This window comes from Eschrichtius robustus, chromosome 17, assembly GCF_028021215.1.
Source record: "Eschrichtius robustus isolate mEscRob2 chromosome 17, mEscRob2.pri, whole genome shotgun sequence".
NCBI classification, from domain to species: domain Eukaryota; kingdom Metazoa; phylum Chordata; class Mammalia; order Artiodactyla; family Eschrichtiidae; genus Eschrichtius; species Eschrichtius robustus.
In genome coordinates, this window is record NC_090840.1 from 86,493,659 (window position 1) to 86,510,777 (window position 17,119).

Below are 17,119 nucleotides of genomic sequence, written 5' to 3' on the forward strand. Positions count from 1 at the left end.
GTGTGGGGGTGGGAGAAGGGAAGGGGGGCTGGCTCGACCTGTGCCCCCAGGCCTCCCCCAACCCTCGCCAGCTCAGGATGCCGAGGTGGACCGGGATCCTGGAGACAGACTGCTGGTGTCTTCTCCTTTCTTACAACAGGACTGGGACATCCTCCAGTAAACCAGTGACTCCCAGTGAGATGACACAAGGAAGTTTATGGCGCCAGCCTCCAGCGATGGCCAAGAGCGCACTGCAATGTCCCAGAAGTGCCCGGCTCCACCAGGCTGTAAGGCTCAGCTGCTGAGATGACTGTCACAGGGCAGGGCCGTGTTGGTGGATTAGCAGTCTTCTTGGGCCCTCCCAGACCCACACCCCTGCAGGGAGGGCCTTGCCTGCGTGCCAGCCCACTCCCACGCACTCACTTGGGCAGCTGGAACTCGAGGGCCATGTGCCCCCAGCCGTGTTCCAGCAGCTGAACTCTGACCCTGGTGCTGCAGAGCGCAGCCCCTCCTGTCCACCACCACCCCCCCCAACAGGTCTGCCAGCCCAGCCCCGGTGGTGTCCTCCTCCTGCCTGGCCCTCTGTGGCGGCCACACACCTTCACATGCCCCATCCAGGAGAGCTGCCGAGGGCCCGCCCCTCCGCTTCCTCAATCTCACACAGGCACCCAGACACACACGGACCAGGCAAACCCACCCCTGTCCTGGCCCCCCTCACAATATGGTCACTTTGGAATTGACAGAGAAGGTGTCCATCCCCAAGAGACCCAATAGGGTGACAGGAGACCAGGCCCGTGTTGACGTGAATGTCATCCTCTGCGCCTACAGGAAGGCAGGGGCAGCCCCTGAGGGCAGTGGGACAACACCAGGGTGTGCCTGGGTCAGATGCCCACAAGGATGGGCTGGGGCTGGGGTGGGGTCTTTCTTTGTGGAGGGCAAGCCAGGCTGAGTTGGCCTTGCAGGATGGGACCCCCGCCAGCCCCATGCCCTGGGTGGGGAACAGGGGCCCCGCCAGCCTGGGAGGGCTGCTTCGTCCACTAGGAACTGGCTGAGGCTCGAGCTGTACCCCATAGCTCCTTCACTCCCCTTCTCAGCTCCCCACCTCGAGGGCCAGGAGAGAAAGGAGCCCCCAGAGACAGGCCAGGGCGGCCCTGCCCACTGAGCCTGCAGGGCCCGGGCAATAGGGGGCCAGGCCGGCAGGGGCTGCTCTGAGCACGGGGGTGGGCCTGGCTGGGGGGCGAAGCAAACAGTTCTTTGGTATTGAAGCAACGAGAAACTATTGCAGAAGAGCCTTGTCTCCTAAGCAGGGGCCGGAGCTCTCCCTTTCCCAGTAGGTCCCAGGGTCCCGGGATCCCCAGGCAGGGCTCCTTCCCCCTGTGAGGCCTGCACTTGGGCCCGCTCACCGCAGCTCTGGGGCAGGACTGCAGGACCTCGGGGGGCCCACCTTCCTCGGGTGAGAAACCACACTGCCCAGCGCTGACTTCCATGCAGAGCCCTGGATGCAGGGCCAGCAGCTGGTCCCTGAGAGCAGCATGGGGGCAGCTGGACCACTCAGACCCTCACACAGCCAGGACTGCTCACCGCCGGCAGACCCCAGGACTCTCCTCACAGCCTGGGGACACTGAGTCCTTAAGGCTGACTACATAAGATAGATTCTCTCTTGCTCAATTTGCATAACTTGTAGAAGAGCCTGTAAAGGGTTTAATTTTTTCCCTGGGAAGAGACAGAAAATCACCCTGCATTCCAAAACGTCTGCTGAGCCCTGGTGGCCAAGTCCTGCCTCCCTGGAGCGGCTGGGGGTGGGATGTGCTGGAGCTAGTGAGAGCCCCAACCCCGCCCGTTCCCCTGCCCAGGCCTGTGACAGAGGGGGCAGCGACTCCAAGTCTCTCCTGGGGCAGGGCACGTGAAGGTGCAGTCACAGGGATGGGCGGGCTCTGACCCTTGGCCAAACCGAAGACCCCATTCTGTCCAATTACAGCCACGCCTTCCCCTCGAACAAAACAGAAAGTAGGAAACAAGGGTGCCATTTTAATTGCAATCAAATATGCCGTCTGAGGTCAGCGCCCCCGAGCCCGGCCCAGGGGCCGTGCGCAGCCCCACGTGCGGCCCAGAGCAGGCGTGCGGCCCGCTGCGCGGTAGGGGCCGGGGCCAGGCTGCTGTGCTGCGCCGCGCCCCCTGGGTCCCCGAGCAGCGTCTCCTCTGCGGTGGCCCGGCCTCCAGCGCCCGGGACAGGGGAGGTGGGGCAGAGGGCGAGGGGGGCGCTCCCGCCTTCGCACACGCATGCAGACATCCCAGTGTTCGCTTCTGTTCCTCTTCCTTCTTGGCTGAGATGGGCGATGGCGCCATGAAGCCGCTGCCGGGCAGGCGTGGGCAGTGCCTCGGGGCTGCCTACTTCTGTATCTGGAACAGGAAGAGCCGCAGGTTGATGTTCTTGGCGGCCAGCAGCTTGTTGCACTCCACGGAGTCGACGATGGGCAGCGGCACGTAGTCCGTCTCGTTGCTCTCATTGGTGAAGACAAAGTGGTAGATGACAGGACTGATCTTCACGTCGTCGTACGGGCCCTTGAGCAGCAGGAAAGAGCACTCCAGGGGCGCCGTTACCTTGCTCTTGAGGAGGAGCTGGAAGGACAGCGTGCGCTTGCACGACAGGTTGGGGTTGCGCTCTGAGTCGTTCACGCGCGCCTTCAGGACCCACGTCTGGTTCAGCACCGTGAACCGCGGCGTCTCATAGTACAGGCGCGTGATGAAGTCGTCCGTGCGGTACGGCCGGAACTGGACCTCTGTGGAGACAGACAGGCCGGGGAGCCGGCGGTCAGAGCAGGCAGGGCCAGGGGCAGCGCCTTCCCAGCCGGCCGAGGACACGGGCTCGGCCAGGGAGGAAGGCAACTTACCAGGACACAGCGGGCTCTACTTGTCACAAGGCAAATCAAATGCAATTATGGCAAACGGAGGCGCACGCAAGCTTTGGGGAAACAACTACGAACAGAAGTGACACGCGTTAGCGGCAGGGAGTCCAGAGGCTGCGAAAGGTGAACGGCCAGCCCCGCCTGACCCCCAGGTCAGGTGAGGCCTCCCTCCTCACCCTTCCCCAGGGCCCAGCAGAGGGAGAGGCCCCGCCCAGGGGGCCGGGGTAAGCAGACACACAGACAGGATGCAGTTCTGTGAACAAGTGTACTTTATTGGTTCCGATACAGAGCTGCCGGAAAAGCCGGCGGCCGGGCTGGCGTGTTGGGCCTCGAGGCGGAGTGCCATCGCGTGGCTGGTGCTGGGCTCTGCTGGCCGGCCGAAGGGCCCATCGGTCAGTGGGCGACTGCCATCACACAGTTCTCTCAGCAGAGCCCGTGGCCCACGGCTGGCGAGTCCCTCCACAGAGGTGGCCAATCCTCCCTGCCCGGCCACGGCTGCAGTCACGACGCCTCGGTCCACCCAGACTCTCCAGGCCTGGCCTGGACTGTTTGTGACACAGTGCCCACCGGGGCAGCTGAGGCTACGACTAACCAGCGGCCGTGGTCTTCTTCTGCTGAGACCCCGGCCCTCGGCCTTCTGGGCCTCCACAGGCCTACACCTAGCCAGGTCCAGTCCAGGCAGCACGGTCTGACTGGCTGCCTGTGACTGCCCTCGGCGCTCTGGGCCAGCCGCCTGGCGTGGGCCGGGCAGTATAGGGCCAGAGTACCCCCAGCAGCTCCAGCGACAGCAAGGGCTTCTTGCTATTGTGTGTGTCTAGACCAGGCTCTGGCCTGACTTCTGCTCCCCAGAGTGTCCAGAGGCAGTGGCGGTGGCCAGGAGAGCCCAGGAGATCCAGCGGGCCTGAGTGCAGTCCAGCCTGCCCATCCCTGGGCATCCACTCCCAGCTCTGCAGCTTGAGTCAGGCACCCTCAGCTCGTTCTGGAGCCCCGGCCCTGACCATCTTCTCGCTGGCCTCAGGAAGCCCGTGGCCATTGCAGTAACCGCCTGCAGGTAGGACCTGACATGACGAGTGCTCTTCTTGCCCCTGGCTCCGCAGGGCAGGCCCTCAGCTCCCAGACCCCCCGCCAAGACACACCCACCTTCCGGTTAGACCCCAACTGTCCCAAGGTTGTGCAGCCCCACGCGGTGAGGACACCACTTTGCTGGGGTAGCAGGGCCGGGGTGGGGAGGACAGGTGGGAAGGGCCTCTGTGAGAGCCGTGCAGGTGCCTCCAGGGTCCTGCCCGGCCCCTCTTCTCCCTTAGATGTCCTCCCATTCACCAGGAGCTTGTCCAGAGCCTGGCCATCTGGTGCAGCCTGTGCCACTGCCCAGACCCCATGGCTCCCCCGGCTCCCGGCCGCCGGCCCCACCCCCAGCCTGTGTGGCATGCAGCGGTCAGCAGGGCACCTCACCTGTGTAGCCGATCTTCTCGAAGCTGAGCAGGCTGAAGATGCTGTTGTAGAGCTGCATCTCCTTGCGGTGGCTCTGGTCCATCTCGTCCAGGATCTCCATCAGCTCATTGCCCGTCTTGGTTGGGTGGGCACACGCGGCCTCGTGCACTGTCAGCTCGTGGAAAGGGCCGTGCCATGGGCAGCCGATACGCTTGTACTTGCACTGCGTCACCCTGGGGAGGAGGCGAGCACTGCGGTCACACCCGCGCCCCGTAGAAGGTGGCTGTGCCAGTGGGCCTCCAACCAGCCCTGCTCACACAAACCACTCCCTGAAGGACATATTCCCCACATGCCGGCCCTCAGGAAGGGGTCAGAGTGCGTGAGAGCCTGAGAAGGAGCAGGGCATGTGTGAGCTGTGCGTATGCATACCCCCTACACCCACTGCCACGGGGCCTCTCTCCACAACGGTCCTGGGCCCCGCGTGGCTTCACTCCAGGGGAGGCTCGGCAGCCTGGCCCCCTGGAAGGGGGGATTGGGGTGCCAGTGCCACCATCACGCTGCGCTCCCAGAGCCCCTGTGCTGGCCACACTTTCCTGGCCCAGGGACACCACGGACAGTCTCTAAGAAAGAAGGCACCACACAGCCACAAAGAACCCTGGAGGGCCAGGGTAACATTCAGACGCTTCTAGTTGCAGATCTAAGCCCCCCAGTCTGTGGAGCCTCCCGCCCACCCCCTCCATGGCCTGGGCCCTGAGCAGCTTTGCACTGACCCGGCCCTGTGAGGTCGCCGCCGGGCGGCGTGTGTGGAGCCAAGCCCCCGGCAGGCAGGCCAGCCAGCCCAGGTGCTTACCTGTCCTGGCACTCCTCTTTCTGGTGCCTCTCCAGGAGGGAGCGGGGGAACTGGCACAGGCAGAAGCCACACTCAGAGGGCAGCTCGCTCACGGCCTTCTCCACGGCCAGGTTGCGGCAGCAGAGGCTCTTACTGATCTCGCAACGACAGTTGGGGCACGTGGCTTGCTCCTCCTTCAGCCGGGCATCTGCTAGTAGGTGGATAAAACAGCCAGCGCACATCAAGTGACCATTAGTACACTGCGGAGAAGGAAAGGGAGATGAAGCTCACGGACCTGCAGGACCGCGCAGGCGCGCGCCCGCCCCACTGCCGGCCCCTCCCAGGGGCTGCGGTGCAGGGGCCGTGGGCAGGCTGCTGCCCGACAAGCACAGGCTGCCACTCCCACTCCTGAGGGAGGGCCAGGCTGTCCTCCCGGAGCCCCGTGCACGCGGCCAGCAGGGTCCCCATGGAGAGGGCGGGTCTCGAGGTGGCCCTCATTGGCAGCAGAGGTTCGGGCTCTTCACTGTGGTGGCCCGCCAGCGGGCACTGGGTGGGCCACACGGGGGCTTTTCCCATCCAGGGGCTGGAGACTGTCCCCAAAGTCCACCACAGGGCCTGATTCAGGGACGCCCACGGAACGCGGGCTCTCGGCCAGCTGTCCACGCCAAGGCAGCTGCACCCTCAGCCTGGCCCCGCCACTCCAGCCTCCTGGGCCTGCACAGGTGAGGAGGCAGCTGCCACCCGCCCAGTGGGGCTGGCTACCTGGAGGGGACCTTCCCAAGGGCCGGTGGCACAGAGCTGTGGCGGGCGGGGAGGCCCACTTGGCCCAGGACAGGGCACGTGGGCAGTGTGCGTCTGCAGGAGCGTTGCTGGCTTTGGGCCTAGGAGCCAGGCCCCTCCCTGGCTGAGCCTGCGGATCCAAGGCGCAGACGATGCCGTCGGCGACCTGCCCCTCCCTGCCGGGGGTCCTGGCGTGTGAACAGTGGGCTGCCAGCTCAGCTACCTCGGCTCCATCACTGGCTCCACACACCTCCTGAGCACCCACTTGGTGCCCTTGAGACACACGGCAGGCTATGGGCCTGGGCCTGCAGGGGCTCACGGGGTTGGGGGAGGAGAGGCCCACACGGGAACCAGAGGTGCAAGAGCAGACAAGCTGTGTCCTCCAGGGCAGACACGGCAGTCTTGGAGCCCGGGGAACACTGGTGAGAGTGTGGGCCCCCTCACCCGAGGGCACCTATCTCCATTGGGAGACGCCCAGTAGCTGAGGGCAAGTGGGCAGGCAGTGCTTCCACAGGCTTCCTTGGGGCCCAGGACCCTTTTGCGACTGGGATCCAGTGTGGTAGAGGGACTCACAGGGCCACTGCCAAGCCACGCCTGCACACGATGGGGTCCTCGGTAAACACCAGGGGTCCGTGCACCCTGAGCTGAGGGCTGCAAGAGGCTGAGTGAGCTCTCAGCGCCTGTGGGTCATGCTTGGGGTCCAGTGAGCGATGGGACCTATGTGCTGAGGACCGATGCGGGGGCCGGGGACAAAGGCCTCAGTCACAGGATCCAGGTCCACACAAACACCCTAGATCAGCTGCACTCAAATCTCAATTTCTAAGTCAGGTCAGAAGTTAAGATGTGCGAGACGAGGAGGGGGCTGGCAGGGGCCGGCCAGCGCCTTCTCTGGACACACAGCCTGGCTGGGGGTTGTGGAGCGAGGCTGGTCCCGAGAGCGGCCAGGGAGGAAAAGCAGTCTGACCCGTCCACCGCCCGGGGTCAGTGGAGAAGCCAGAGACGCGATGAGTGGAGGAGAGGGTAGGGGGACACGGCACCGTAGGCTGCTGCCACCCTGTGGGAAGCTCAGACCAAGAGCCCAGGTCACACGTGTTCTCAAAGCCCCGCCAAGGGCCTGAGCCCAAGAGGGCCTGGCTTCACCGTGCCACAGCCCCAGGGAGAGGATCGCTGTGGCTTCTAGAAGGCAGAGAGGAAGCAGTACATGGCGACCTGACCACTCAGTCACGGGAGGAAGAAGCTGCAGGGCCCCCGGAAGTGAGGCCAGACAAGGAAGCACCGGGCTTGCTGAAGTCCCAGCCGCTGCCTAGCACCCCAGTGAGGAAGCCAGGAAGGCCTGGGGACCCCGCACTACTCTGTGTGGCCAGCTCTAGTTCTAGATGCCCCAAGGCAGGGCCCGAGGGCCTCAGCAGAGAGCAACAGTCACTGCTGGGCTCAACCCAGCTGGCTTCTCCTCTGTCTCCGGTGGCCCAGCCAGGGCGTGGGCCTGCAGGCGAGCGACTCGGGATGGAGTCCTGGGACTTCCTGAGGGACCCGAGGCTGCCGGCTGTGTGACTGCTCGCTCCCAGCGCCGCCCTGGAAGCCCCCTGCTCTGGGGCGGAGGGGGTGGCCTGTGCGCCCCGCGGCAGGCCTCACCTCAGAACCTGGGGGCCGCAGGAGTTCCCAGGCTCCAGGGCCAGTCCCCACCCCACCCTCCCGGAGCCTCCAGACCCAACAATGGCTCAGGTACTAGGGCACCTGCCCTCTGTTGGGCTCTGGGGAGGCGGGGGCGCTGCCCCTGCAGCCCTAACCGCTCAGCTCCGAATCGGAACGCGGCTAACCAGCAAGGCGCTCCAAGTGCTGCCGGCCTGCCAAGGGGCAAGCCAACGGCCACACGTGGCTAGTCCCTTACCGGCCACCCAAGGGGCGCTCTCTGGGTGGACACCAGGTGGCCAGCCTTGGCCCCGGCACCTACCCAGCCCAGGCAGTCTGTCCACAGCAGGACAATCACCATGCTCCAGAGCCCTCCCCACCAGCCAGGCTCCCCCTCAGCCTCCAGAGCGAGACCTAACTCTGCACGCAGGCCTGGCCCAGGGCCTCTGCGGTGGTCGGGCTGGACTGTACCTGCCCCAGTTTGCCCATCCAGAAGCTGGGCCCCAGAGGGCTCAGCACAGCGTTGGCCATATGCCAAGCCTCTGACAGACAGCACAAGCCAGGGCAGTCGGAGTGCCCCACGCTACGTGCCAGGGCCAAGCCCCCGAGAGCTTGGGCAGTTCCAAGGAGCAGTTCCTGCAGTGCCCAGGATGGGCTGCCTTCCCACCACCTGCCAGGAAGACCCTAGAGACAGGGAGGGCTACGGAGGGGGCTCCACGACCCAGGACCTTGTAGGGCCTCCCAGGCCCTCCCAGGACAGATGCTGGCCAGACCCCACAGGTCACCAGCAGTATGCTCTGAGGCTGGTCACATCCTTCTCTGGGCCTCAATTTTCTCCGGCACAAAAGACAACAAGGGGCGGGGAGGTACTTCCCTGATAACACAGTGGATAAGACTCCATGCTCCCAATGCAGGGAGCCTGGGTCAGGGAACTAGATCCCACATGCATGCTGCAACTAAGAGTTCGCATGCCACAGCAAAGGAGACCGCGAGCCGCAACTAAGGAGCCCACGTGCTTCAACTAAGGAGCCGGCGAGCCGCAACTAAGGAGCCCACAAACCACAACTAAGGAGCCCGCCTGCCACAACCAAGACCCAGCCCAACCAAATTAAAAAAAAAAAAAAAAAAAAAAGACAACAAGGGGACTTCCCTGGCGGTCCGGTGGTTAAGACTCCGCGCTTCTACTGCAGGGGGCACGGGTTCGATCCCTGGTCGGGGAACTAAGATTCCGCAGGCCACATGGCGCAGCCAAAAAAAAGGCAACGAGGACAGGACTGGCCTTATTACGCACTGAAGAGGTAGGATAGAACCACCAGTGCGACACACAGTGGCCAAAGAACTAATGCCTGGCACCACACTCATCACCCAGCAGAACCCAGCTAGCCCCTCATGCAGCCCCTGCCCGGAAGCCTCAGGAAGGACTCCAGGCACAAGCCTGTGATTTCAACAAAACCCCCTCTCCCTCTCTCACCCCTGGGTTCCCCAACCCCACCAAGTTGTGCCCCAGCCCAAGCCCCTCTGCAATGGCCCAAAAGTGGGCATTTGTCCCTGCCCCCAGGATGTCGCCCAGCAGCCCCTCCCCCTGCCTGCCCAGGGCACCCAGGCCATGCAGGCCGGGGCCTCTATCTGAACCAGCTTCCCCCTGGGGGAGCTGAAGGAACCGTCCGGACTCTTGAGGAGGAGCCCTGGCCCCTGGGCCTTGGGAAAATAGCAGGTCTTAGAAAATGCCCCCCAGCTTCTGGGGGCCAAGTCCTCAATCAGCAGGCCTTTTAGGCCTGGAGTCCACAGTCCCCTCAAACCCTGGGGTGCCCCCCAAACTCCGCTCTTTACCACTAAAGGAAGGCTCAGCACCCAGACTCATGTGAGCAGCCCAATCTCCAAAGCACAGCGGAGGGTACCCACCCCCAAAGTGCCCCTCAGCCCAGCTGGAGGCCCCCCTTCACCAGGCCCAGCAGGGTCTCACGGCACCCCACACCCCTGCACACTCGGCCTGAGGTTTCCTTGACCTCTTTCATCAAGGGGCCTGGAAGGGACCATGCAGGGTCTGAGACACACAACTGTCTCAGGGGAAGCCAGGGCTACAACCTTCCACCAGGTTTTGGGTTTGAAGTTTTGGGCCAGCAGTTCCTGATGTCACAGCACCCCGAGACTCGGGGACTTGGGTGGGGATCAGTCAAACCTGCAGTCAGGCTCTTGCTCAGAACCCAAGTGCTGCCTGGATCAAAAGGTAACTCAAATGGCAAACAACCACTACAAAGAGCACAATTTCTCATCTCGTCAGAGTCCAGAAACTTGCTCTTCCCTCTGCCCTTGTCTTGGATAGCTATGCAGACATATTTTCAAAGCATGAGCCAGCCATAGTTTTGGAGCTGGGGAAGAGGATCCCAGGCCATGTGGGTGGGCAGCCCCATTAGAGATTCCTTAAACATCACCTTGAACAGAGTCTGCAGCACCAGGCAGGTCGACAGATGCCACGACGGCGCACTTGGAAGCTCCCCAAGGCGGGTACCCACATTGGCCAGGACACAGGCAGAGATGGAGCCACCCCTGCTTCCCGGGCCTTTTACCCACATGGCTGCCAACGAGGTAACCAAGCCAAGTGGGCTGAGCCGAGTCCTGGCGGGCACAGGAAGCGCAGCAGGACACCCTCAATCCTCCCACAGGACAGACGGCGTCAAGTGCCCAGGCCGGTGGGGTGGGACAGGCATCCTGTAGCAGGGAGAGAAGACGACCTCGGTGCAGGGGTGCTGCCTCAGTGGGGCCCACGAGGAGCAGGAGTGGGCAGGGGCAGGGACGGGAGAGGGCACCCCGGCAGCAGGGGCATGAGAGCAATGGGCTGAAGGGGCGGGGCTCAAGTCTGAGGCGGGAGCAGTGGGCAAAGGGGCCAGAAGGCCAGTTGGTGCCACATACCGTGACAAAGGCCCCCTGACTACTCCTCCACCCCAGTGGGGGTCACAGGAGCTTTCCTGGTTGAGAACCAAGTTGGGGTGGGAGAGCTCTGCGGTCCCTCCCTCCAGATGTTGGTCTGAGGCTCAGGGCCTCAGCTGACATTAGCGGGGTCAGGGCCAGGCCTACCTTGTGTGAAGGGCTGGAGGAGAGTCCCAGGTGGGGTCAGGGATCAGGCTGTGGCTGCAACGATCCAGGCACCACCCACTGAGCCTGTGTTTCCCCCAAAGAAGGCAGACGACCCAGGTCACGTCGCCCTGGGGCCACAGGGCTGCATTCAGAGCAGGTGCCAGCACAGCTGCCCGTTGCCGGCTCCAACACAGAGCTCCTATGTGCACGTCACTGCTGCATCCCCGGCCCTCCTACCCCTACCTGGTTGCCCGCTGCCGTGCCCACCCAGGACCCTGGAAGGCAGCTGCACACCTTGTCAGGCCAGTCACCAAGAATACACCTAACACCCACACGGAGAACATCAAAGCCAGCACCTGCCGCACCAGCTGCAGCCCTGACCTGACCTGACCTAACGCAGGTCACGGTGAGAACCATTTGCATGAGTGCCCTGGTCTGACACCAGAGCAAGAATCCCAACCCAGGTGGTGTGATGTACTGGACCCATGGCGGAGCCGACACTGTGGGGCTCAGATCAGGGAGCAGGTGACCAAGCCTAACCGTGCAGCCCGTGTCTGCTCTCACCACCACCCAGGCTTCCCCAGAAGCACGGAGGTAGGGGCTGCTGGCCGGAGAGCAAGCTCTCGAGTTACTGCGCACCCAGCCACATCCTGAGGCCCATGGAGACGCCCCTGCTGCCCCAGTGCCAGGCACAGCATGCAGGGCTCAGCATGGTCACTGGCTCTTCTCCTCACCCCAGAACTGGGTACCATCTGAAACAGCCCTCAGATGCGTAGCACTGCTGGTGCTTGCCCCGAACCACGTATCCTGGTGGGGTCAGACAAAACGTTGCCTATAGGAACAGAGAGCAAAACATACCACATGCCTGAGGCAGGTCCACCAGAGACAGCCCGTCAACGTGACTCACCAAAGAAGGCCAGCAGAAGTGGAGGGGCTGAGCCCAGGCCCAGAAGCGTTGGCGAGCAGTGGGCCCCAACCAGGGACACGTAGAGCTCTGCGTCCTCATTTCAAGGCAGCACATGTGGAACCTATGCTGTCCTTGACCAAATCATCCTGGGAGCAAACCCAGCTCTGATGCCAACCAGGCAATCGGGCGGGCCTCCAGGCCCATCTCGATCCCCCCCCCACCCAAATAAATGTCCCCATCCAGGGTGGCTGTGAGGGTAATGCGGACCACTGCACGCAGCAAGGAGTCACCAAGAAGCCTTCCCTCGGGCCCCTCACACCCCAGGCTCCAGGGTGGGCACGGCTGTGCATCCATGCCCCACGGGCCCCCATCACACGGCAGGTCTTCCAGCAGCCAAAGCGAGTTCTGACCCGTGGCAGGGTTCCAGCCAACCCTTCTAGGGCCAAGGGCTCTCCCACTGATCACACGCTCTAAAGCTTTCTCCCAGCCTCTAGAGATGAGAGGGAATCAACTCCCTGCCAAGGCCCGGGTGTCACTTGGGGAGAATGAAGGTGGGGCAGAGGGCTGGTGCCAAAACCCACAGCTGAGCACTGGTGGGCTCTCCTCACTCAGCGGGCCCGTTCCCAGGGAAGCCACTGAGCAGAGCCCACTAGGCCACGGGGAAGGCCACAGGCCAGGTGGCCCAGAGCCTTCATTCCCCATCGGAGCTGCTCAGCCACCTGCCTCCTGCCGGCCCAGAGCTCAGCTCCCAGCACGGTGCGGGCCGGTTTGAAGCAGCCAGGCTCAGAGGCCCAGTCACCAGTGGCTCCGGCCAGAGGCAGAAATGCAGCTCTCTGTGCTGAGTGGACCCAGAGCTGGCACCACATGGCCTGTTTTCATGCCAGGTCCATCTCCAGCCCACTCACACGAGGAGAGATGAGGAACCCTCTAATCCCCCTGGGACCCCCCCCCCCCACCATTGGCTTGGCTTCCTAGACTCTCACTCAAGGCCCAAGGAAGGAAGAGTGCTTTTGGGAGGATCAAAAGGTCGTAGGCAAGCAAAAAAGGCCAGAGAAAGGACAAGTCCTGAGGTGCACCCCCAAGGCTGAGGCGGTTATGAGAAGCGCTACCCCAATTTGCACTGGGCCAGGAGGCCTGTGGTGCTCCTGAGCTTGGGCCTCTGGCCAGGAGCTTCCGAAAGCCCAGGAGGGTGGGTTGAAAGCCAGTGTCCTCTCCCCAAGGAACTCAACCCACTTCCCCACCAATGCCTCTTCTCTCTCCATCACCCAGGCACACTGGGATCCTCCAAAGCAAACTCATGCCAGAGCAGGAAGGATCTGGAGATCCAGAGGCTGGGGAAATGGCAATTCAGACTAGCCTGCACTGTTTACTACAGAAATGGCCCTCGCACCACGGCCCTCACTCTGAGCGTAAGCAGGGGGATGAGGCCCCATCGGCCATGTCCAGCTCCTGTAAATGCAAACAAAGGTGACAGGGTACCTGTTTCATTCCTCAAAGGGGCTGGGGGTGTGGGGGTAATCAGAGATGGGGGTTGACGTGGAGAGACACACAATGGAGAAAGCAGAACGCTGCGCAGTGACCCTGGGACCAGAGTGTGACCCTGCTGCTACGGGGTGCACGAGTGAGAACCCCTGGGCTAAGTACCCTCTCTGGCAGCCCTGAGCGGGTTGAGGACTCTGAGTCCAGCCACCAGGCTGGCTCTTCAGACAGAAGGGAAGTGGACAGACCTCCTGGAGCACCAGTAGCCTAGGAAGCCAGGCCTGGTGTGGTCGTGAAGTGGGATGTGGTAGGAGCCCAGCCTGAGGCACAGCATGTCCAGAAGGCACTGGATTGGGCTGGGGCGGGGGCTGGGGCTGGAGAAGAGACCCAGGCTGTGGGGCTCGATGTGGGCAGTTCATCCGGACCAGGAATGACGGGAAGGGGTGGGGGAAGGCAAAGAGATGAGCCCCTCCCTTCTCAACTTTCTTCCCAAAAAGAAGTGACAAGGGAAGGGGATTCTTCCACAGCAAAGGGTAAAGGGATACAGGATGAACAGGAGAACAGGTTTGGGGGGGTGTGTCTGCAAAAGAACTGAGCAGAAACACTTGAGGAAGAGCAAAGACCAGGGACTCCCGGAGCCCAGGGAGCTCAGGGCTGCGCGAAGCAGGCTCAGAAGTGGGGAGGAGCACGGGCATCTGTCGCCAGCTTTCTCTGGGGTCAGCTTGAGGGTGGGCTGAGGAGTGCTGAGAAAGGGGCAACAGGGGAACCTGGAAAGAAAAGGGGCGTCCAAGTGGGAGACAGGAGATTCCCATCAGGAAATAAGGGCAGTCACAACGAGAAAAAAAAGGAGGTTCAGAGCAGGAAACAGGAAAGTTCCCAGAGGACGAGAATGAGGAGCTTCCGAACAGGCGCCAGAGTCCCACCTCTGGGCCCCAGGGCTCTGGCCTGGCCTCCGAGGAGACGCGGTGCCGGGGGGCCGGCCGCGGCGGGGCTGGAGCCGAGCCGGGTCTGGCCGGCGGCCCTACCTGGTACACGGAGGCCTTGGGCAGGTCCAGGCAGACCGTGCAGCACAGAACCGAGTAGAGCCGCTCCTCCAGCTTCCCGCTGCCCGCCGCCGCCGCCGCCTCGGCCGTCTCGGCCGCCCGTAGCCGCTTCTTGGGCGGCGCATCGGGGTCGCCCGCCGCCTCCTGCAACTGCCGGGCGCCGGCCAGGCCCGCCTCGTCTGGGACCCCGGGCCCCGCCGCCTCGCCCAGCGCCGCCGCCGGCCCCGCAGACGCTCCGGCCCCGGCCCCGACCCCGGCCCCGGCCCCGGCCGGCACGGCACCGGCAGGCCCCGCGGCCGGGCCGCCCCCGCCGGCCTCCTCGGCGCCGGACATCGCGGCCGGCCGGCCCGGCGGGCGGGTGCCGGCGCGCTCCCGCGGCTGGAGGTTAGGGGCGCCGCGCACTCCCTCCGCCCTCTCGCCGCTGCCGCCGGGACCCCGCAGCCCCGCTCCCTGCGCCGCCGCCTCAGTGGGTTCGCCCCGCGCGTCGCCCCGCAGCCGCCGCGGCCACCGACCCCGGCGCGGCCGCCATCTTTGTTTTCCCTGTGCGCTCCCCCCTGCCGCCGCCTACGCCCCCTTGTTCTCTCAATCACGTGAGCCGAGCGAGGCCAATGGGAGGGCCGTTCGGGGAGACAGCGCGACGGCCAGAACCAATGGGCGCGCGAGAGCCCGCCCCTGCATAAGGTGGGCGGGGCCCCGGGCGACCCGCTGAGGGGCGATCTTTGGGGCCCGAATAGTCAGTCCTGGCGTCAGGGGTGAGCGCGGTGCTTCCGGCCAGTCCGGCCCGCGACCACACGCCTTGGGTGCCCCGGAACGGAGGGCAACCTTGGACCCCCACGTCCAGATGTGCCTGCGCCTTTGTCCCGGGACACCCAGGCTAGCGTGCGCGGGGCTCTGGCTTGGCTGGCCGGAGCGAGAAACTGCCGGCCACCTCTCCCTCCTGTGCGGGAAGAGATGTGCTTCCACAGGACGCGAGTGCAGGCACTCCCCAAGGGAGGACTCTGGACCCGGAATCTAACCCACTGCTCTGCCCAATCCCGTTTCATAACCCTGGGGTTGGGAGCTGAAGAGGGGTCCGCTGAGGAAAGCGAGGGTCTTAGGAAATCAGGACTTGCCTCGCACAGGCCGGTGGGCAAACGGGTAGAGGTCGAGTCAGCCCTGGGAGGGGATGTACATTTCTGGGAACAGCTGTGGTACGGCCCTCCCCTGCCCCCACACCAGCCGGCGGCCGGTTAAGGTCACTGCCCCATAGGGCCACCAGCCAGACCTTGCAAGGATATTCAGAACTCCACCGTGTTCCAGGAGAGCAAGGGCTCCTGTATCTTCTCAGTCCAGGGGCCCTCCTGACAAAGGTGCCGGCAGGCCAAGTTGAGTGAGGCCCCCAGGGTTGGTTCCAGCGCATTGCCTTCCTTTGCTCAGGGAAACCAGTTGCTGCCCTGGGAGCCTCAGAAAGCTCACTGGAGGACCTCTCAATCCGACTCAAGAATAGGCAGAGTCCATATTCCTGCTAAATCCCTAAGGTTTATTGGAGACCAAGCCTCTCTCTGGATCCACAACTATGGCCTGCCCAGAATCAGGCCCCAAAACATGCCCGGGACCCAGTCCCCCTCATTTTGGTCTAGGCAAGTCCTCACACTGCGCTAGAGAAGGAGATAGTGCCCAGACTCTGCCCCCTGACCAGTCACTCTGCCGCAAGCTGGCTTCGGTGGAAGGAGAGTCTCTCCCTAGAGGAGGAGGCCCTAGGAGCAGGCCTATGAGGGGAAGGTGATAGCCAGGGCGGAAGCCTCGCCTTGCCATCCCCAACCATCACCCCCACTGCAGGCGCTGTGTGTGCAGGGCCCGGTGGTAGGCCCAGCTGCCTCCGGCCAGGGCCCAGCGACAGACGTCCTCCTTCGGCAGCAGCAGCAGTCTGTCCTCCTCCAGCCGGCTCAGGAGGCCTGCGGCGCCGAGCATCACCCCCCCCCACATTCCATAAGTGTTGGTCGTGAAAACAGCCACAATGAGGATGGTCACTGCGACCACCAGCACCACTGCCTGCCCAGCCACAGAGCGGCCCTCAGCACCAAGGTGCTCACCAGCCACTGCCAGCACCATGCCTCCTCCCAGGAGCAGGTTGGCGGAAGAGCAGTCCCCATTCACCCAGTGGAAATCGAAGGCCAGGAGAGGCAGGCCAATGACAGTGGCCACCCAGGCTCCAGCAAGACAGTCTTCATCTGTGCCCAGCCCTGGGGCCAGCATGGTGGCAGCAGCCAGGGCCTGGAGCAGGAAGCCAGCAGCGGCCCCTCGATTTGCCTGTCAACACAGGGAAGGGAGATGTGGGAAAAAGAGGCCAGGACCTCCCTTTAAACAGGGAAGGGTCTGAAGGTCTCACAGAAGTCGGGCCCCCACACTTACCTCCCACCACCCTCTAGGGATTTGGGAGTGGGCTACGCCCCTGCCCGGCCCCAGTGTACTCACCTGGGCAGTGCTCAGGGCTGCATGCAGAGACACTGATCCCAGCGCCAGGTGGGACAGGGCGGAGCTCCACTCGCGCCCTGGCCTGGGGGCCATGACACCTCGGGCGGTAGTGAGTTTGAGGGAACGGGAAAGGGATCCTCAACTTTGGAGAAGAACGTAGAAGCCGGCGACAGGGGGCCCTAGGGGTGTCTCTCCAGAATTCCCAGATTCCAGAACCCCATTTCTAAATATTGTTATGGGCTCATCCGAAACTCGCAGGAGCCCTGAGGCCACTGGACACAACGTTGGGGAAGAAGAACCTAAATCCGCCGGGAAAAGACGGTGCGGGGCCTGGACTGGGTGGGCGTTAGCTCTGGCGTCCTGGAACCCAAGTCGGCGCAGGGCCTGGGGGAGAGGGGCGCAGGGCCCTGCGCTCGGGGAGGCGCCGTCCTCGGAACCCGGCCCGGAAAGAGCGACGGCGCAGGCACTCAGAGACGGCTGAGCTGCGCGACCCCGGCGCAGCGGCGAGCGAGAGACCCAAATCAGCCCACCGCGCCGCCCTCTGGCTGCCGCTCCGCCTCCCGCGCCGGGTGTGCGACGGTCCCGCGCCAACCAACGAGAGGAGCGG

The 17,119-nt window shown here is 63.9% G+C and overlaps 2 protein-coding genes across 10 annotated transcripts; both read right to left on the reverse strand.

The window, feature by feature from the left end:
• Nucleotides 1-1,987: 1,987 nt before the first annotated feature.
• On the reverse strand, nucleotides 1,988-14,592 carry ZFTRAF1 (zinc finger TRAF-type containing 1). 9 transcript variants are annotated; one of them, XM_068526189.1, is made up of 5 exons: nucleotides 10,630-11,527; nucleotides 9,987-10,263; nucleotides 5,167-5,405; nucleotides 4,338-4,549; nucleotides 1,988-2,759 (listed from the first exon to the last, which is right to left on the reverse strand). In XM_068526189.1, exons 2-5 carry the CDS (start codon nucleotides 10,125-10,127, stop codon nucleotides 2,368-2,370), a joined length of 984 nt encoding a protein of 327 aa, XP_068382290.1. In that variant the 5' UTR covers nucleotides 10,128-10,263; nucleotides 10,630-11,527; the 3' UTR covers nucleotides 1,988-2,367. The 9 variants fall into 9 exon arrangements, with proteins under 9 accessions (XP_068382290.1, XP_068382297.1, XP_068382289.1 ...); XM_068526196.1 differs by lacking the exons at nucleotides 9,987-10,263; nucleotides 10,630-11,527 and adding an exon at nucleotides 14,571-14,592; XM_068526188.1 differs by lacking the exons at nucleotides 9,987-10,263; nucleotides 10,630-11,527 and adding an exon at nucleotides 14,041-14,517.
• A 971-nt stretch (nucleotides 14,593-15,563) lies between these two features.
• Nucleotides 15,564-17,069, reverse strand: TMEM276 (transmembrane protein 276). Its single transcript, XM_068526217.1, has 2 exons — nucleotides 16,513-17,069; nucleotides 15,564-16,347 (listed from the first exon to the last, which is right to left on the reverse strand). Exons 1-2 carry the CDS (start codon nucleotides 16,603-16,605, stop codon nucleotides 15,862-15,864), a joined length of 579 nt encoding a protein of 192 aa, XP_068382318.1. The 5' UTR covers nucleotides 16,606-17,069; the 3' UTR covers nucleotides 15,564-15,861.
• Between the last annotated feature and the right edge of the window lie 50 nt (nucleotides 17,070-17,119).